The sequence below is a fragment of the Notechis scutatus genome, chromosome 2 (assembly GCF_049901735.1).
Source record: "Notechis scutatus isolate UNSWTSFEM ecotype Mainland chromosome 2, rNotScu1.2, whole genome shotgun sequence".
Classification (NCBI taxonomy): domain Eukaryota; kingdom Metazoa; phylum Chordata; class Lepidosauria; order Squamata; family Elapidae; genus Notechis; species Notechis scutatus.
In genome coordinates, this window is record NC_142010.1 from 164,428,761 (window position 1) to 164,450,530 (window position 21,770).

Genomic DNA, 21,770 nt, shown 5'->3' on the forward strand with positions numbered 1-21,770 from the left:
CTGGACTTTGCTATAAGCATTTTGTGTAACTCCTAACTGTGCCCCTGCCAGTCTTGACAACTACAATTTAGGCTCTGGATATTTGTGGGACCACATTCCCTCAACAGCTTCTGCTAATCCAGTAAGAATGATGAATGACTTCTGAAGTACTATCCTTCCCATATCAGGCACACAAGGGCATGTTTTTTCTGTAGCTATTCCTCTCCTTTGAAGCAAAGTCCCACCCAAGGTCAACTCGCACCATCTCTGCTGGCACTCAGGAAAGCCTCTTCTTTCTCTGAACATTGGTAGTCTGGGAGGTGATCACTGCTACTAAATTCTATGGAATCCTGGCAATATTTGGTGGTGTCTCAATGACTATTGTTTCTGTAGTTTAGACTGTTTTTTTTTAAAAAATATTCTATTTTATTGTATCGTTTTGCATCATTTTAGGGGTCTTTTTGAAACTGGAACATATATTTTAAGATTTTTATTTAATCATGGCCACTGAAAAGAAAGGCTACACTATATACAGAGCACTTGGCAAGATGCCCTTCATGACCACAATTATCTCCATAAAGAATTATTGCCTGTAGTTCAGTATTCTACAACTATATCAACACAGGGTGGTAATAGGGCCAATTGATATTTTAAAACTTTAATATAAACAAGTTCAGATTTGTTTGTACTGAAAGATAGTGTGTAGGAACAGATACAATATTCTACCAGTAAATGAGTCACAGCTGTGTATTTTTAGATTTCTTCTATGTCACTCCAGAGATTAGGTAAAGTGTTGCTCTTCAAAAAAAAATCAATGCTATAGGAACAAAACAAATAAAAACATATCTTGATGGCTATCTTTCTATTCCCTGTACTATATAAGGCACCTTTCTTTCCTTGCCAAACCACGAATTCATTTCCTTCCTCTGTGTTTCTATTTAATTCCCATTTTGTCTGACTTGCTGCTGAAAATTGATGGTCTGCTAATCCTCTGCTGAATTCCTTCATTCTTTGGTTTCATTCCTCTGACTACAAAATGGAAATAACCATCTCATTTCAATCTACATTAAAGCTTCCAGAAAACAACAGTATACAAATGTTCAACACTGCAACAGTATACTGTTTTCTAAACAGTCAATGGTGCTTTAGAAAATATAACATTCATGTAGCAGTTGTTAAGGTAATCAATTAAAAATCATTTTGATCAATTAGAAAAGCTTGGAATATCCGGGAGACCATGAGTTTAAGCCTTCTAGTAGGCATGGAAGCCAGTTGGGTAACTTGGGCCAATCATATTCTCCCAGCCCAATCTATCTCACAAAGTTGTTGTTGTATGGAACAAAGAAAAAGGAACATTATTACTTTGAACTACACAAAATAAAGACATAATAAGTATTTACTTATTTAATAAGTAAATAAATTTTTTCTTTCATTAACTGGAAATTATTTTCTGAAGCATTGCTTTTAACAAAAAAGCTACAAATGGCCTTCTACCATGTTCCTGGATGGCTTAACCATGAGTCAGAAACATCTTCTCTATATGGGGTGATGAATTTCTCTTCTGAAGCATCCCAACTAATAAAGCTCCAAATATTTCCTCTATATTTATGCCAAGCCACATTTTTCAATTATTTGCTTTGTTTCTAAAATTTGCTTTTTATGTCTCCCAAGTCCATCCAGGTTTTGCATGCTTGAATTAACACTGTGACTAAAGGAATTCCACATTGATCAACATCTTGATACACGGTCCCTTTATGGCAGACTTTTTCACTTTTAGCAGTTTTTTGTTAATTGGGATACTTTTTTGTGTATGAAAATCAGTTTTCCTTACCACTGAATATCACAAAGAGTTCATTCAGCAGGGAAACTGCCGCTCCATTGCCACCTTAGCTTTATCTCCTATTGCTGAACATGGTGGCTTTCTTAACCATCTGGCAGGACTGGGCATTGGTGGCAGTATTTTACAAGGATTCTGGTTTTTCCTGTGGGATCATGTCTCAAAAATATTGTTAGGGAATTACTGTTCAGCACCTTAGCCTCTGCTGTCTCATTAGGATTCCACCTTTTCTTTAGGCAATACCATAGTTAAACAAAAATTGCTGGCAGAGATCATTTAACCAGGCATGAAAGAAGGTGGGAGATCTCACCGTCCAGACTTCCAAGAGGAATTTAGCTTTCCAGGCCTAGCATCCTGATAGAAGAGGCACTACAATAATTGCCTCACTTGTAAGACATTAACCAACCTAAATGCCATGATTATTGCAAAGTGATCTAGTGGCACTCCACATTCTCAATCTTTGCAAAAGGATGTGTTTGGGAATGCAAAGCAGAATGTGCAAAGTACTTTGTTTTGAAGGAAGTGGATATTTTGAGTGCTTTGGAAGCTCAGTTTGGTTGCCTCTGTCTTTGTTTGTAGACGCTTCTGGAGCAGCACAAACCTTAGAAAGACATGGCTGCTTTAATTATTCAAAAGATGCTTCCTCACATCCTAAAGCAGCTTTTTCTAATATACTGCAACTATGCAGAGTTAACCTAAAACTGAATTCTCTTTGACTTGCTGCCTGAGGTTCAAGATATATTTTCTAACTATAAAGATTATGACTGTGTTCAAGCATGGAGCTAAGCTATATATTTTGCTTAAACATGGTTCATTGAATAATGCACAATTTATGAATTTACATATAACCTCAAATTGTAATATAAATCATAATCTATGTAGGGCTTCAGATAACCCCATATCTATAGAAGGCTTCAGATAACCCCATTTGGAATAGTGTGTCCAGTTCTGGAGATCTCATTTATAAAAAGATATTGATAACATTAAGTGAGTCCAAAGATGGGCCACAAAAATGATGCAAGATCTGAGGGAGAAAACATATCAAGAGAGATAAGTAACAGCTCAGAGGACAAAAGAGAAGTGGGAGACATGATTGAAAACTTTAAATATATTAAGGGTACGTATGAGTAACATTCTAGAGGCTGTACAATATTAAGCAAAAATCAAGAACATGGAAGCATAACCTCAAACTGTCAGGAAGAAAGTTCAGAAGTAATGTTAGAAAGTATTACTTTACAAAAAGGATAGTGGAAGCTTAGAACAAACTTCCAGCAGGGATAGTGGGTCAGTCATCAGTAACTGAGTTTAAATATGCTTGGGATAAACACATACTTATCATCCAACAAAAATAAAATCATAAAAATCATAAAATCATAGTAATAAAAAACTTCAAAGTGCAGACTCAATGGACCACTAGGTCTTTTTTTGCTGTCAGTTTTCTATGTTTCTATAAATGACAATGCAAATGAACAACAATGACTTGCACCGAGAACATGTTAACTGAATAAATGATAAACCTCCTAAGGGGTTATATAAAGGGATACATGAATCCCATCACTGTCTTTCTCATCTCCACTGGAGTAGAAGTCAAGGAGAGGAAGGCTATTTAAGGTGAAAGAAAACATTCACAAATAGACGTTTTTGATCTATTTTCCAGTCAAACTCCCATCCTGCTGTTTTTAATGGAAGAAAAAAGTTTGCCCTTAGCCACGGACTAAATTGGTTGCAAATCAAGAGATAACAGAAAATAAAACTTATCGAAGAACCTTACCTGTTCTGCTGTCCATTGGTCCAAAATCCAATGAATATTTAACCACATGGTAGTTGTTCCATACATAAAGAAGGTTATCCCTTGGATTATAATCCACTGCAGCAATATACTGATATGAATTTGGAAATGGAACATCCACTACATTTTCCTTGCTTTGTTCAGTGTTGTATATATAGTCAATTTTATTTCCTGTAGCTTCATTATCATCGTCTTCATACACAGATTTCACTACATATAAAATGCCACAGATCATGAATGCATTAGAAGCTGACCTTTTGTCATAGGATGTATCCCATGTCCCTTCAATCCTCAAGGTATAAGGGTTTAGCTGACTAATGACTATTTTACCATTATTTTGTTCTGTTGCATAGATCACCCAAAGACCGTTCTCATCAACAGCCAGGTCTATATCAGATTTGCCTCCCCATCTATAAGGGGATGTATCGTGATAGTTGGCATTAGCGATGATAGCTTCCCCACTTTTTATTCTTGTCCGTAGATCAAATTTGACAATGTTCCTTGTTCTTTCTTTGTTGAAGAATAAAGCCCCATCATACACCACAAACCCTGTGCCATCCACTCTGTGTGGGAGCTTGTACGTTGTTGTTGGCCTTCCAGCAATGAAATCATCTTTGGAAGAATATTCTGTCAGAGTGTCAGTTCTGTATGGTGTCCACGGCATGTAGTAAATCTTGTCAGAAGCCTGCAGTGGATCCTTACACCAGGCTCCTGACTGGTGATCAGATTCAAATAAATGTTCACTCTGGTATACTCCTTTTAGTAGTCCAGGGCAAAGAAAAACTGAAGGGAAGGAAGAGGTTAAAAGTAAAATTGATTATTAAATGTGATAGAAGACTTTTCTTGGCACTTAGACATTTATAACTCAAGTTCCAGGAGAAGAACTAAAAATATCAATCTTCTCCTAACTCTAAAAATACATAAATGGTGCTCTGCACTAAAAAGGTTACAAGGGGAAATTTATAGGGATTATAATTTTTAACTTTGACATGACATATACAACATATATTGCTATAAAACCAAAAAAGCAACTAAAAAGACATTTAAACTCTATTTCAGAGAAATCATTCTTATGGTGTGCAGTTTAAATATTAAAAAGGGCTGGGGAATTGCCACATAAATACATTTGGAATGAATCCATAGCAAATAATAAACAATTAAAAGAATGTGTCCTGAGGAAGGAAAAAAAAACAGTAGCAATAAAAAGCAAAAAGCAAAATGCAATACAGGAAGACTAAGTTAAAGCATTAAAATGTCCTCTGAAATACATAAAAATAAAAACATTACTTAAGCAAATTCATAACTGCCAAGACTGACCTGCTGAGATGTTCCATTCCACAAATCTTGTAACTAATATTATTTCCCTCCAACACCAAAATATGGTTTTAGATATACTTCCGTTTCTTTTTAAGAAACATTTTTAAATGCCAATTTTGCTATATGATTAACTATTGTACAGGTAGTCCTTGACTTATAGCCATTAGTTTAGCAATCACTCAAAGTTACAATGGCCTTAAAAAAAGTAATTTATGACCAGTTCTTGTGCTTGCAAACATCACAGCATTCTGATAGTCACATGATCAAAATTTGCACACTTGGCAATGATGTTGCAGTGGTCCAGGGTCACGTGATTCATTTGCAACTTTCCCAACCAGCTTCCAACAAGCAAAATCAATGAGGGAAATTAAGTTTGCTTATCGACCACAATTGCAGTGATTTTCTTAACAACCATGGCAAAAAGGTCATCAGATTGGGTGTGCCTTGCTTAGCAATGAAAATTTTGGTTCCAGTTGTGGTCATAAGTTGAGAACTACCAGTACTTAATTTTTCAGAATGTAATCCCTTGCATTACATTGCATTGGTTCAGATAAGGTGTATTTTTTGTATACAGTTATTACATTAAGTTCTGTACTCATTATCCCAGCAAAAATGGAAATAGTCAAAAAAAGTGTAATGCATAGAATTCCCCTTTCCTGTCTAAAACTAAGCCAAACAAGGTATGGCATGAAATTCATGTTTGCATTTAATATGTTGGTTTATAAAAATGCAAACAGCATCAGCTGGGATGTATGTACCAATTAATGGATAATAGCAAGTATGGCCTGCAAATCCTTTCCTCTTCTGTTTTGGTTCTTAGAACAATCCTTATACTGGATGGTATTTGCAACTGAAGCAGAAGGGGAATTTTCTTACAGGTTTAATCCATCTTCAAAAATTTCCTTTTGGCACCTGAGCCTGGGGGGCTCTCAATTATTATTTCTACCCAACGTTCAAAGAATGAATATGGCATCATCTTGGATCGGAAGGACCGAAGCAAAGCATGAGCAGAAGAAGTGTTCCCACATAAACTATATAGCAGAGCCTTATTTATGGAGGCCAGTCTCTCACTTAAAGCTCAGCTTGGCATCAGGACTGGTATTTCAAAAAGAAATATGTGTTAATATTGAAACTGATACTTTTTAAAGAGATCAGCAACAGCCGTGGCTGAAAAAATAAGGCAGAGAAGGAAGTAGGATAGAAACTTTACTCGGTATGTCTACGTCAGCTCCAATTAGAAACTGGCAACAGATGCTGATCCCTTTGGTGCTTTTTCCAGCACTCATTTCACCCTCGAGAATTCCTGATGGCAGCCCTGTCCCTGAGTGTTGTGTTTGGCCTTCAAGCCAATCAGAATTGCACATCCCAGGAATTACAGTTCCATGAGGAAAAAGGGATGTACTTTCTTTGCCAGAGACTATTGGGGGTGGGAAATGTTTCACATATTCTATGGTGTCTTTTGAGATGAAAAAACTGAGGGGAAATGACAGCTCTGGCTCTTCCTTTTGCAGCTAGATAGTGAACTTTGGGTTTCTTTCTGTTTGGAAATGATTCCCTCCAAATGGTTTCTTCCAACAGCATTTTTTTATCCTAAGCCTACTTGCTCTGGACCTTAATTCTAAGTAAGTAAGGTAATATTTAGTTGAGTGTAGGAAGATGTTTAAACCAGGCTTTCCTAATTTGCTTTACTTCTGCTACTTTATTATTGGCTCAAGAAATCAGAAGACATCTTTTAATCCTATATAGGGTCTTAAATCAGCTGCGTAGAACCTATGGACCATGGGCCACATATGGCCCTGGACAGCTAATAATGTAGCCCTACAAAATTGTAAATTTTTAACATTATTAAGTGATTATTAGTTATATTTTCTATGTCACCCAGGGCAATTCCTCTTCACTCAAAGTGGCCCAGGCAAGCCAAAGGTTTGGACAGCCATGCTTTAGATCAGGGGTGTCCAACCTTGGCAACTTTAAGACTTGTGGACTTCAACTCCCAGAATTCCTCAGCCAGCAAAGCTGGCTGAGGAATTCTGGGAGTTGAAGTCCACAAGTCTTAAAGTTGCCAAGGCTGGACACCCCTGCTTTAGATCAAACGCTTAGGGTCAGACTAAATTTCCAAGGACCCCTGGACATGAGTGTTCTCAGCAAATATCCTTTGTTCCTTAAAAGAGTGATTGAAATGCAGTAACAGCTCAAAGTAGGAACAGAACTTTCAGCTTTCATGCTTGTATTTGAAAAGTTACTTTCTCTTTCTTTCAATCTTTTAAAAAAAATATAATTTCAAAGAGAGATGTATTCCCTTTCTTTCTACAGTAGTATTCCTTTGCACTGGGACTATTGGAGTACATTCACCCAATACTCTCTATCTTCAGGATTAGTTTTGAATATCACTTCCTTTTGGGAACCTAATTCTGATTCTCAAAACTTTCATTTCTGGCTCTGCAACCTCTTTTTTTCTTTTCTTTTACAGAACATCAGACAAATCTGCACATTTGATATACTAAAAAACATGACTGGAAAAATTCCCTAGCAATTTATTTCCTTTTGCATGAATGAGGGGGTGACAGAAACATTGATGCTGTGGATGTGCCCTAAAGGATACCTCTCAAAATCAAATACTGAACACATTGGATTGTCACTGAAAGATATCACTTTGAATACTTTCCTCATCACTTTTCTTGTAACCTTAAACATAGGCATTCCCAAGCACTGTAAATACCAGACCTTTGAACTGAGCAAATTGTAGGGGGAAACAAGTCCCTTTGTATTTCCATTGAAAATGGAATGAGGTATGTAAAAAAAATGTATATTTAAAATGATAGCTGCCAGTGCCCAAGCAAGAGCATTTTTGTGTTCAATGAAACAAATTCGTACTTAGATGAAAATTAAGGAACATTCTCTTAGCTAGTTATTGTGCTTCTACTTCGTTAGTTCTTGGAGGTTGAAAAAAATTGCAGGAGTGAAAAGTAAGAAGCTGGAGAGGCACCGTGTGGTTGTGTGAATGCATGAGTGTAATGCTTCTCAGAGGAGTCTTGCCCAGGGTCACCTCTATCTACTATGATGAAAAAGCTAGTGTACAGTTAGTTACCAGTCCACTTGTGATTTTTCAGTTAACTGGATGATGTTGGAACTGCCTTAAGGAACATGGGCTGCCCCAGCTTCTTCAAAAGAAGCTGTTGTGAGCATGCTGCTATTTAAGAGCCAGGCAGCATTCAAGTTTAATAAAATATTATTAATGGTGCAGTTTGAAAATTTAAAATAATTATTGCATGTTACCCTCAATGGACACTTTTGAACTAAAGTCATTTTCTCTCAACAACTTTTAATCCCATTCACTTTATGAACAAATTAGGATGAAGAAGAAGTTAGCACAATGGTTTCCCTCCTATTTGGATAGCTAATTCCAAAAGTGGCACTGAGATGATTGTTTATTTCATGGAGATTATGAAATGGGTTCCTCCGGTCTTTATTTCCTGAGCTTTTAAATATGCATATTATTATCAATATGCTGCTGGTGACACCCAGTTCTCCTTTTCTAAAACAAATAAGGCCATTGATATTCAGAAGCAGAATAAAGAATTGATTAAAGAGCTAATAAACTAAGATTCTGTCTAGACAAAACAGCATTAAAGGATGTATCCTGAAGAAACATTTGGGCCTTCAAAAATTTATAGGTATCTCAATCTGCTCTCACCAAAGAAGGGAAGTCACAAAAGTGATGATGGCCTGTTTCTAAAATGCCTTTGTCTGGCATCTATACTGTTTTTTTGTTTTTTTTAGTGCTCTCCATTGCCAGCATTGAAAAACAATTTTAGTGGTTTTAGAACTTTTTTTATGGCCTGCTTCATTAGTGTGAGTTTATAGATACATTTAATGTTACTTCCTTTTATTGTTGCTAGTGATTTTGCATTGACGATTCCTATGCTTTCTTTTATATTGTTTGGTTTTCCTTAATATGATTTCAACTGATTATTCATTGCCCTGAGAACTTCAGGGGTCAGTTTCAAACAATAATAAATAAATGAGTAAAATAAGCAAGTAAGTGCATAAATAAATTCATTATTAAATAAGTGATATTGTACTATTATATTTTATGGTTTTGATAATGCAAACTTCAACAACAAAATGTGTAGTAAGTATACCAATCAACTTTATCCTAGATCTTCAGAAATCTATATTAAGTTTGTACAGTATACACTCAAATGTAGAAATATATGTTCTCTATGTACTTATGGATCCAAACTCTCCCAAAAGTGAGACTTTGGGTCAAGTAAACATAAACATTAAGCTAGAGGGAATAAAGTATGCAATGTGGTCTTGATCCTTTGCTGTCTGTACTAGGCTTCAAACCATGTACAGTACAGAAAATTTAGTTTTTCAATTTTTGGACAAGAACTATTCAAACCCTTCTTCATTCAATTTAAACTTTGAAGCTATAGCTTGTACACACTCAAAAAAATATACCACTGAAGTCCAAAAAGTTACTTATAAGCAGGCATGCATGAGATTCTGCTTTTTAATGTTTAATATTAAATATTATACAAAAACAATTTTCAATACTACAGTATGTGAGTATTGTTGCAAATTATTTCATATGCTTCCCATAAATTGTGAGGAAGCAGAAGGAATACATCGTAATTGTTAAAACAATCTGTAGGAAAGAAGAATGGTACTATTAAACATTTCTTGCAAAAAGATGACATGTTAGTATTAAATAGCAGCCACTCCTTCCCTGACCAAATCTTTAATAAAAGAGATTAAAGTGGTGTAGGTTAATGATGAAAGAGCTTCAACTAACATTTAAGCATTTAACATTTTATCCCTGAATTGCTTAGAATGAGTATATGTATAAAACAGGTGAAAGCTATTTAATTACCTTTTTGTTCCACTTCTATTGAAGAGAAAGAAGAAAAGCAAGAAAGAGAAAAAGAAAATAGATTAATGGTACTGTACTGAGCAGACATCTTTGCTGTTGCATTGAAGTTTTAGCCTCTGGTTCATTTTCAGTTACAGTTTGTGAACATGATGTATCTAAGATCTAAGGTCTTTAAATTAAAAAAAAATACATTACAGTGTTAAAAGGCATTCAGCATCATTTCCAAGAAACCATTAACACCGTTATAAAACTTGTATTAATTTTAATGTGAAAAGTTTAGGATCCTAATGACTGAAAGTTCCTAATTACATTAATTCCAGGAATTGTCTCCAAATGAGAATATATTCCCGAAAAGATGTCATAGCCTGCAACCTCCAATAGCATTACATTAGTAAAGAACACATTTCTTCTTGCATTTTAATCAGGAAAAAAAACAATAGATCAAAAACAATATTATATGATAAAAACTTCAGCTTTTTATTAATGAATTCATGAATGATATACTTTTTATAAACCAACTGCCCATCAATTAAGTAATATAAAAATAATGATTTATAAGTGCATTAAGTAATTGCTTTCTTAATGGTACACAGTTTTCAAAAACTAATAACAAGAATTGATTTAGAAAAAGCAAAAAGCACAAATACAATATCATTTAAAGGATTTTAACCAGTGATAGGATTGAATTTTTTTTATTACCGGTTCTGTGGGCGTGGCTTGGTGGGCATGGCAGGGGAAAGATACTGTAAAATCTCCAGTCAAAGGTGGTATTTGTCGGTTCTCTGAACTACTCAAAATTTCCACTACCAGTTCTCCAGAACTGGTCAGGACCTGCTGAATACCACCTCTGATTTTAACTGATTTTGGATTGTTGCAGACATTAAAAGGTTTTCTATCTAATGTCAAAATCAGAACATAAGGATGGGGAAATGGCACTATATAGTCTTATATTAAAACAACAAAGGAAAACTTCTGAGCTCATATTTAAAGAATGCCCACTTTCTCTATTTGTAATCATAGTAAACATACAGGCAGATAAAGTCACAAATAATTCTTGTTCCAAACCAGGGAAGTGTGTTAAAAATAAGGAGTTGTGACACTAGACTCAGCAAATGTCCTGGAGTTTATTTATATCCTGCCTTTATTATATTTAAAAATTATGGCAGCTAAGATATCCAGCACACCTCTTCCTCCTATTTTCCCCACAACAACCTTGTGAGGTGAATTGGGCTGAGAGAGTGTGACTGGCCCGAAGTCAAGCTGGCCTGGACTTCTTGAATGATAAGCCCTGGCTATGGGCGTTAGATAAGTATTTACCCAATTGATAGTTTGGAATACTAAGCAGTAGAGAGAGAAGTGTGTGTGTGTGTGTGTGTGTGTGTGTGTGTGTGTGTATTCTAAGAACCAAATGGGAAATTGGTGACCAAAGAAATGCTTCCAAGCACATTTGTCTCCAACATTCTCTCTCTCCATTCCCAGTTAGCAACCCTGTAAATAGCCAGTTCGGTGTAATAAAGCATCAGGATAGAAACAAGGAGACCTGAGTTCTAGTCCCGTTTTAGCATGAAGCTAGCTGGGTGACCTTGGGCTAGTTAGTTTCTCTCAGCCCTAGGAAGGAAGCAAAGGCACTTCTGAAAACCCTGGGAAGAAAACAGCAGGGACCTACCCAGGAGATCTCTGAGAATTTGAGATCAATCGGACACGAATGGAAGGAAAAAAAGAAAGAAAGAAAACCCCCAAAGGCAGCTAAATACTGTGAATGTAATGCGGAATGTTGAGAGGGAATCTAACAACAGAATTTTAAAATGCCAGGCTATTTCACCGAGGAAGGCAGCAAGAACTGAGAACACGAGAGCTTTGATGGAATTACATCACAATGAGTGCCTGGGATTATCCAATTAGAGGCAATTGGGAGACTGGGAGCTAGTACTCACTGTTATTCACTGTTACGGCTAATAAGCATGCATGGAGATTGTTTTGGAAACACACTTGGGACCAGATTGTGTTCTGCATTTTTTGATTCAGAAGTCTCCTTTTCCTTCATTAGTGTATAAAACAAAACTCATTTCCTTAGCAGATCACTAGAAGACAGAACACGAAGGAAGTAGATTTGGCTTATATAATTATTGTTCCTTCTCAGGTCTTGCTGCCTTATGTTTACTTTCTCAGTGCATTATTTCTTCTTCTGACTTCTCATATATGCAACTGCTGAACCCCTAATATTACAAGCAGCACAACTCAGCAGCTAGAAAGCTAGTAAGAAGAACAAATATTTAAAACAAGTCAGGTTCCTTACATCTGTATGGGAAAAAATGATATATTTTTATTTTAATATATTTCCTGGTTCTTTCCTCATCCCTACTAAATATTTTAGTCCTATATGTTAAACATATGTTAAACATATGTTAAACAGGCCTACTATAGTTACTGTGCATTGATAAAAGTGGAGTACACAAATGAATGATAATTTAATTTTGATTTGCATATTGGTTTACAAACTGTAATTTAGACTGTATAGCTAGTCCTTGATTTATTACTACAATTGAGCCCAGAATTTATATTCTTAAATGAGAAATTTCTTAAGTGAGTTTTGTCCCAGAATAGAATAGAATAGAATAGAATAGAATAGAATAGAATAGAATAGAATAGAATAGAATAGAATACTTTATTGGCCAAGTGTGATTGGGCACACAAGGAATTTGTCTTGGTGTAAATACTCTCAGTATACATAAAGAAAAGGTACATTCGTTAAGAATCAAGAATCATAACGTACAACACTTAATGATAGTTATAGGGTACAATCAACAATCAAATCATACTAGGAAACAGTCAAGTGGGAGGGGATGGGTGATAAGGGGTAGTGAGAAGATTAACAGTAATAGTAGTGCAGACTTTGTAAATAGTTGAACAGTGTTGAGGGAATTATTTATTTAGCAGAGTGATGGCTTTTGGGAAAAGACTGTTCTTGTGTCTAGTTGTTCTGGTGTGCAGTGTTCTATAGCGTCGTTTTGAGGGAAGGAGTTGAAAGAGTTTATGTCTGGGATGTGAGGGGTCTGTAAATATTTTCACAGCCCTCTTTTTGACGCGTGCAGTATACAGGTCCTTCGATTGAAGGCAGGTGGGTAGTAATTGTTTTTTCTTGCCACATTTGTTATGTGAATCCCTGCAGTTGTTAAATTAGTAGCAATAGCACTTAGACTTATATAGGCTTCATAGTGCTTGTCATGCCCCTGTTGGAATCTGATTCTGAGAGGGAGGTTGAGCAGCTGACAGGGAGTGGGAGTGTGGCTTCAGTGGCTGTGGAAGAAACTGGGGAAGGGCACAGTCCAGCTGGGCCTTCAGTGGAAGACCCAGGACCACCTCCTCTTCATCCTAGGGCACACAGGGAGGAACGGAGAAGGGAGCAATGTGAGTTACGTGGGTTACTGGGGAGAAAAGGGCCCTGTTTCCCTTCATTAGCTGCAGCTGGGAAAACAGGATTTAAAAAGGGCATTTGAGCATAGTACCTTGCTGGAACCAAAGTGTGAATTATTTTGGTTTGTCAAGTCTTATCTGATTTCCATCCTCCCAAGTGTGTGTGTTTTGTTATCTTTTGAAGTCTTCAATTCCTTATCCTGCCCTATCTCGTTAATTGCTGCAGCGTGGTTTGTGTTGGTTTTTATTCATAATTTATATACACTTTGGGTTCGGATGGAATTTCTTCCCTTTAAAAACTGTTCTTGGGAGAGTTTTTTCTCCAGCTGATGATAACTGGACATTGGGAGCCAAGTTGGAGGTATTAAAGGGACTATCTACTTTTGTGACTTTGTTGCTTTTGTGCCTCTCTCCTGATCATCACAGTGCCTTACAGCTCTCTCTAAGTGGTTTACAACATCAGCATATTGCCCCCAACCATCTGGGTCCTCATTTTACTGACCTCGGAAGGATGGAAGGCTGAGTCAATCTTGAGTCGGTCAGAATCGAACTCCTGGTAGTCAGTAGCCTCAGCACTCTGAGGTAGAGTGAATCTGGCTACCCCATTGACTTTGCTTGTCAGAAGATTGCAAAAGATGGCCACATGACCCTGGGACACTGCAACCATCATAAATATGAGCCAGTTGTCAAGCATCTGAATGTAAATCATGTGACTATGGGGATGCTGCAATGGTCATAAGTGTGAAAAATGGCCATAAGTCACTTTTTTCAGTGCCATTGTAATTTTGAACAGTCTCTAAACAAACCATTGTAAGTCGAGGATTACCTGTATTCTATTAAAAATAAAAATAAAATGATGGTGCAAATCAAATGATTTTCTTTTCCATTAATTCCTGAAGTCAGAAAAAAAAGCCTTGCAATCACATCTATGTAGAATGTCCTGCAACTCAAGCTTCAGTACTTTTTTTTTTAATATATCAGGTACCTTTTAATTTAGAAAAGACAAAACAGGGTTCCACTACTTTCTGAAAGTGGATTCTCATTTACTGCTTCCCCACACCTACACAGATATACATAGGCAGGTAGTCCTTGCTTTATTAACATTTGCTGAGTGAATGTTTGAATGTATAATGGGCCTTCTCAAGGCTATGTACAACTCAGTTCCAATGTTCTGGTTGGCTGGGCCCTGGGCCCTCCCTTTCTCTCCCACGCTCAAAGGGCTGCATGTTGGGGTCTTGGCAATAGCCTTCCTTAATGGATGTTTGCAGTGTACCTGGCACTTTTATGATATTTTTGCTGAAAATCAGAATTCATTTTTATTTTTTAGCAAAAATGTCCATAGTGAACAATGGTTTGCTTTACAACTGCAGCATTTTCTTTAGCACTGCTGCAAAAAAGGTCATAAAATTGGATCAGTCACATGAATGATCAGCTTTATGACTGTCACAACTTATGACCATAATAGGCAGGCTCAATTTTGGTTATAAGTTGAGGATTACCTCTACACACAATCACACTTATACAGAGTAGTGGAGGATACATATCTTCCCGCTCACCATGAAAAACTTTAGAACAAATATAATGACAGTAGAATAACAGAATAGAATGACAATGACATGATGGAAGAAATCTTGCTGGCCATATATCTGAAAGTGGTATGCAATAATATACTCCAAAATGGGTTTGTTCAATAAATTGAACCCTATTGGGAAGGATTAATAAAATGAAATTCAATAGAGAGAAAAGTAAAGTCCTACACTTAGGCAAGAAAAACCAAAAGTACCCATATAGACTGGGTGAAACCAGGCTCAATAGCAGTAACTGTGAGAGGGATCTTGGAGTCTTAGTGGACAACCAGCTAAATATGAGCCAGCAGTGTGCAGCCACCATCAAAAAAGCTAATGCAATCCTAAGTTGTATTAACAGAGGGATACAGTCAAGATCAAGGGAAGTACTAATACCACTCTATAAAGCCTTAGTAAGACTACACCTAGAGTATTGCATCCAGTTTTGGTCACCACATTATAAAAAAGATGTTGAGACTCTAGAAAAAGTACAGAGAAGAGCAACCAGGATGATTAGGGGACTGGAGACTAAGACATATGAAGAAAGGTTGCAGAAACTGGGCTTGGTTAGTCTAATAAAGAGAAGGACCAGGGGAAACATGATAGTGGTCTTCCAATATTTGAGGGACTGCCACAGGGAGGAAGGGGTCAAGCTATTTTCTAAAGCTCCTGTAGGCCAGACAAGGAATAATGGATGGAAACTGAACAAAGAGAGATTTAACCTGGAAACAAGGAGAAACTTTCTGACAGTGAGAACAATCAACCAATGGAACAGCTTGCCCTCGGAAGTTGTGGAAGCTTCATCACTTGAGACTTTCAAGAAGAGATTGGACTACCATTTATCAGAAATGGTGTAGGGTCTCCGACTTGGGTGGGGGGTTGGACTAGATGGCCTACAAGGTCCCTTCCAACTCTGATTATCTGTATCTGTAGGATTAGAAGTGTGTATAGGAAGAAAACTGTCTAATGTGTTCATTACACTTGCTCCTTTTCAGAACTCTTCAGAAAGATACTAATAACAACAGCATCCACCATCTGTAGTTTAATCCAGCTTTCAAATGCCACTCATTACAAAGAAAACTAGTTTTTACCACTGAGGGTGAATTTGAACTAGGTGCTCTGAGGTACGTTTTTTTTTTAAGGTAGGAATAGTTACATCACACACCTGTTAATTCTAGTAAATGGGGGGACTCACTAACTTCGTTGATTCTGAGATCAGTATAAGCTGGAAGACAGAACTCCTATTAAATCCATCCTTGTCAGTAAGACTAAAAGGAGAGGGGAAAGCCAAGAATAATCCATAGCTAGTAGAGGGCAGATCTAGTACTGCAGAAGTGAAAGAAGTAAATCCACCTAGGATAAATAATTTCAAAATCAATCTGAAACCAAGCAATAGCAAACCACATCTATATCAACAGTTGAAGACCCTTACAAAGTACTGGACATGTCTATAATATTTAAATACGTTTGTTTGCCAGATGAGGAAACTCTCAGAGCCTCTAGTTATTGGAGCAGAGCATAGAACATTCACAAGTAGGTCTGGAGACAGAAATGTAACCACAAGAAAGCCCAGTCTTTGGTAGGAATTTGAGTTCTACAAACCAAGAAAATCTGAAATGGTCAAAGCAGAAATAAAAGCATGCCAAATTGGTTGCATTAAGAACAACTAAATGTTATTAAAGTGGAGAAAGCCGCTTTCACCTAGATATGCTATATACTATGTACTATGTATGATATATGATTCAGAACATGAGTAGAAATGAAGATCACTTGAAAGCTGTGGTTGGTACATAATGCAGCAATCTGGATGTGACAGCTATTGTGGCTACATAACACAAGATGCGGTAGGGGTTATTTTAATTACAAATAAGTTTTCGAGGGTAATTCAAAGTGGTGGTTTTAACCGTTAAAGTCTTACATGGATTGATGCCAAGGTATCCTCAGAACTGCCTTCTGGGTGCTGCTTATTCTGAACTGCATCCCAGATAAGGATGCTCAGGATACATCACCGTCCTTTGGTGAGAGGTGTGAGGGCCCAAGGGCATTTTTCCGCCTGTAATGCTCCCCATTTTTATAGAACAGCCTCTGCCCTTCTCTGTGGTTCAAGTTGAGGCTGGCATGATTTAGAACAACTTGAAAACAAAGGATATTGAGAGCCTAGGGGCTTTTCTAGATGTGCAAAGCTGTAGTTTTCTATTTATATTGTGTGTATTTATTATAATTTCACTCTGTTATGGTTTCTTGTGCTGATTTTATGACCAAAACTATATTTCAGTTGAAGCTGACAGGATGCTGAATAAATAAACCATGTTACATTAATGAGAGCAGGTGTTCCAGAAAGACATAACCTGAAAAATATATAGTTAGAATATAAAGGCAATGTAAAGAACAAATTGAATAGATTTCTTTATATGAAAGAGAACCTGAAAAGTTATGGGACTAAGTGACTATCCCAAGGGTAAAAGATTTGTGTGACTTTCAGAACAAGCTATCAGGATAGCCTTGGGCAACAGGGCTATACAATGAACAGAGACTTTCAACTCTAAAGCAAGGTGGGGCTAGGAAAGATAGCTTAATCAAGCATGTCAACAAACAGGAATATAAAAAAAGCGAAATGAGAGAAGATCAGAGAAATCGCAGGAGGATGTACGGTTAATATAGGAATACTAAAGAGTACTCACCAAAAAGATCTGAAAGAGGCAAATGTGGTTAAAGGAAGATTATACTGAACCCTTTTCATATGGGCTTACAGAATGACAGATACATTTGTAGAAAGGATATATATTCAGGAGCTGACTCCATTAAAAAGTGAGTCAGTACATCTAAGAGACTAGCTGACAAATAGGAAAGTATCAGGCATGGATGGAATACCCACAGAACTACCGATTTGCCGGCGTATAAGACGACTTTTTGCCCTAAAAACATGCCTCCAAGTGGGGGTCGTCTTATACGCCGGTAAATACATTGTCACTCGGGTGCAAGAGCGACGGGGCGGAGCTCCGCAACTTGCGAAGCCCCTTCAAGCCCAGCCGAGTCTCTCTTCCTCCTCCTCCCACCCACCCACCCACCCTCCGCCCGGCTCGGGCGCGCGGAGGCCAATCTGGAGGTGGGGTGGGGTGGAGCGGGAGGGTCTCTGGCGGGCCGTCGTGCCAGCCAGCCCGAGCCGCGTAATGGCCCGGGGAGTGGGGGAGAAGGTGGTGGGGGTGGACTGTGGCGCCACTCCTTCTGGGCAGCTGGGCGGGGGCGGCAATTTGCTCCTCCCGCTTCTCCCTCCCTCTTTGAAAGACTGGGAGGGCTGTGCTTGGGGCGGGGGTGTCCTTAGGAAGTTCCTGATGGGACCCCGCTGGGCAGGGCCACCCGGCTCCCGAGCTGCTTTCCCTTGGGAAGAAAAGGGTCCCCTGTCCCGTCCCATCCCTCCTCTTGTCCCCTCCTCCCCTCCCCGCTTAAGAGAGAAAGATCTGCCTCCCTGCACCGAAGCTTCCACCCGGCGCCGCTTTCCGGCCAGCGTGCGCTTGCGACTTGGGAACCGGCCAAGCGACTTTAAAACCGAGCGGGAGGCCAGAGATAGCCGGAATTACCCTCCACACCACACACACACACACACACACACACAGAGAGAGAGAGAGAGAGAGAGAGAGAGAGAGAGAGTTGGCAGCTGTCCATCCCCCACCCTTGGAGTCCCGATGGCACGCACGCGGGGCTGTCACAAAGAAAGGGAGAGGAATTGAGTGCCAGCCTGAGAAAGGCGAAGCTGCCTCTCTAAAGCATTTTGGTGGCTTTGTAAGTTTGGGGGAAAGGGGTTGGGGGTGTCAATCAAGAATTATATCCAGAATACCCCAAGTGTTACAACTTACCGTATTTGCCGGGCGTATGAGACGACTTTTGCCTTGAAAAGCATGCAAAAACTATATTTTGAGTGGAAATGTTAGGGGCTCGTCTTATACGCCCAGTCGTCTTATACGCCGGCAAATACGGTATTCAGAGTTTCAGGAGAAGAGACAGTTGCTAATAATTCTATGTCAAGTGTGTGTCAAGTGTAAAAAATGATATTGGGGGGGTGGTGTCCTAGAAATTGGAAGATATTGGTTCATATCAGGGGTGTTAAACTTGATTTCATTGAGGGCCACATCAGGGTTGTGTTTGACCTCACGGGCTGGGATGCGTGATGTAACTCATATCAGGGGCACCTGTGGTGGCTCGAGCACAGTGAAAACAGGTTCCCAAGTTCTGTTTTCAGCTGCGATGGCCTCCTGCAACCCTCTGCCAGTGAAAACAGACCTTGGGAGAATCGTCTGTGGCCCTCGCCAGCTCCATTTTTAGCTGCGATGTCTCCTGCAACCCTCTGCCAGCAAAGATGGAGCTCAGGAAGGTCACACTCAGAGGCACTGCAGGCCGATCCTCCAGTTTCCAGGGCGGCCCTGTGGGCCAGATCTAAGCACCTGCGGGCCAAATCTGCCCCCCCGGGCCTTGAGTTCAACACCCCTGATTTATATGCTTAACCAAAACAACAGAAATGTAAGAGAGTGTACAAATTAGATTAATTCTTTAGACAATTTTTTGTTTAAAATGTTACTAGGGAGAATAGAGCTACATACAGAGACAAAATGCCAAAAAACATAAGATTTCATAAAAGACAGAAAAAATGAAATTGGATAGCTAACCTAAGATGGGTAATAGAAAAAGAATGTATGAAGGAGATTTATCTTTATGTTTCTTAGCAGCCTTTACAAAGACAAGAAGCTGCTATAAAAACTGAATTTGGAGAACCAGGAAAGAAAAGAGAATGAGGCAATGATATGTGTCCATTTCTGAATATCTTAAAGAGCTAATATAGTATAAGAATGGCAGGAATGATCACAACTAGCCAGAACACCGACAGTCTGATATATTCAGAGGATAGAGCATCATTATTCAAAAGTAAAAAGAAGTTAGAATAGTGTATTATGAAAGTAAAAAAAAAACACCCAGTTTTGTTTTAACGACATAAAAATGCATGCAAGTCAACTTGTAGTTGATGATAAGATTTAAAGGAGAGAGAGATAGCTTTATTTTCTGGAGCTCAAAAATAGATAAAAATGGAGAAAGTACTGAAGAAGTAAACAACAGTTTTAATCGGGTGGGATTCTACCAGTTCGCACCTATTCACTAGAACCGGTTGTTAACATTCTAAGCAGTTCGGAGAACCAGATGTTAGAAGAAATTACTGGCCTAAATGCGTGCCTCGATGTAAGCGATGTTGACTTGACCACGGCCAGCCAGTCACATGACCACCAAGCCATGCCCACCAACTAAGCCATGCTCACAGAACAGGTTGTTAAAAAATTTGAATCCCACCCCGGGTTTTAATCCTAGGTAGACAGTCAATGAAAGACTTAGACACACGATCATGAAGGATATTTCTATGATTTCTATGATAAAGCTTTAAAGGAATGCTTTGATACATAGAGCTCTGAATGAGGCACTGCTTTGCAGTCTGAGAGTAAGTTGAGGGGGGGCTTGTTGGAGAAGGCTCAGAGGAGACTTATTCCAAAGTGCTGGCTGAGGGGGTTTCCTAAGGGTAGCTCCAAACCTCCTCATATGTATAACAACTGTGAAGTTGGGCAGCAGCACCATGGACTTTGGAGGATGATCCATGCAAGGCCATGTGCAAGGAGTCTGTCAACCTCTTGGGCAGACTATATGGTGTCACAGAACTGTCCATCTTTTGCGGTTGATCAGATTAGGAAGCATTGTCCTGTAGGTCAGTGCTATTTTTATTGTAAAACTATAGTAACAGCATCTTTGAAGTTTGAAAGAGTTTCCCCTCCCTCATTTTATCTTCATGAGAATGAGAGAGGAGCTAGTTACATTACTGCCCTGACTCTTTTTTAATCTCACTTCAGTCCTAGTAATAACTCTCCCTCTTCTCCCTCAGGGGTCTTCCCTCTAGTAGCAAACCATTGGTGACTTTAAGCTTGCTGCTTACATTGCAGCTACTTGGTCAACCATGCCACATTGCCACAACTTTCCAATTAACATCAAGGGTGTTTGGGAGTAGGTGACTATGGTACAAATTATGACACAGGTGCTGCTTTATCCTTGAGGGAAGGTGCACCACTACAGCTGCACATAATAGGCTATCCAGGATATTTCCTATCCCCGCATGGGTTACCAGAGCTCCCTCATTGTTGGCACCTTCTTTGTGCCTGCAAACAATCCAAGCAAGTTAGGGTAAACAGCTGGGCATGCCTTAAAACCTCTGATTCACACTGCCAAAATGCTCAACAGGCTGTTCATGACTTCTGGCCTGCAGATCTGGGGAGGTGAGACTTGAAGTGCTGTTTAGGAGCTTCATGCAAACCAATTTGAGACCATCTGAATCACTTCACTGAAGCAAAATGCATAATCTCTTAGTATCTTCCAAGTGAACAAGGTCACCTGAATGGCTCAGAGCACCTTTTTGAAATAAATTTTAGTCATTCAGCACAGGTTGACTGCAGCACACATTGAAACAAATATGGTGTCAAATCTCATATGACCTAATTCATGTGAAAGACATTAATTCCTGAGGGCCTTGCAACTTACAAATTAATAGCTTGGAGAATATAGTTAAGATCTTTGCTTATACTTTGTTCGCATGTTATCTGACTTCCCTCACAATGCATCCCTGCACTCATTCAATATACATTCCACATGCTACTCTGCCCCATTTCACCTCCATAGATACCACCATCTCCCACACAGTTTCTCCACTCCAGTATGGCCTGACATACACAAAATCCCTCTCCCATTTCCACACACATCCATCTAACTGCTCCGCATCTACAAACACATAATCTCCCCTCCCCAAAGGAAACACATCCTCACTGCAAATTTCCTAATACATATATTACCACCTATGCCACCTTTTCTCTATCATTTACAATTCCCATTCCAGATGGACATTCCATCCTTTATTCCCTTTTGCACACTCACATATAAGTTACTCCTGTACACAAGACACCAAGTCGAACT

The 21,770-nt window shown here is 38.7% G+C and overlaps 1 protein-coding gene and 1 long non-coding RNA gene across 29 annotated transcripts in view; one reads left to right on the forward strand and one right to left on the reverse strand.

Annotated features, from left to right (window-relative positions):
• The window catches only part of LOC148132379 (uncharacterized), a 531,004-nt gene that overhangs the window by 421,155 nt on the left and 88,079 nt on the right, over nucleotides 1-21,770 (forward strand). The window lies entirely within an intron of this gene.
• Nucleotides 1-21,770, reverse strand: part of ADGRL3 (adhesion G protein-coupled receptor L3) — a 573,686-nt gene that overhangs the window by 251,665 nt on the left and 300,251 nt on the right. For 23 of the 28 annotated variants that reach the window (XM_087957273.1, XM_087957271.1, XM_087957269.1 and 20 more), the window contains 2 exons: nucleotides 9,799-9,813; nucleotides 3,588-4,388 (listed from right to left, as the gene is read on the reverse strand). The exons of 1 other annotated variant lie outside the window; for it this stretch is intronic. In XM_087957273.1, coding sequence (XP_087813399.1) covers nucleotides 3,588-4,388; nucleotides 9,799-9,813 — 816 coding nt within the window. The remainder of the gene's footprint in view (nucleotides 1-3,587; nucleotides 4,389-9,798; nucleotides 9,814-21,770) is intronic. 4 more of the 28 variants (XM_087957259.1, XM_087957255.1, XM_087957278.1 and 1 more) reach the window with 1 other exon arrangement.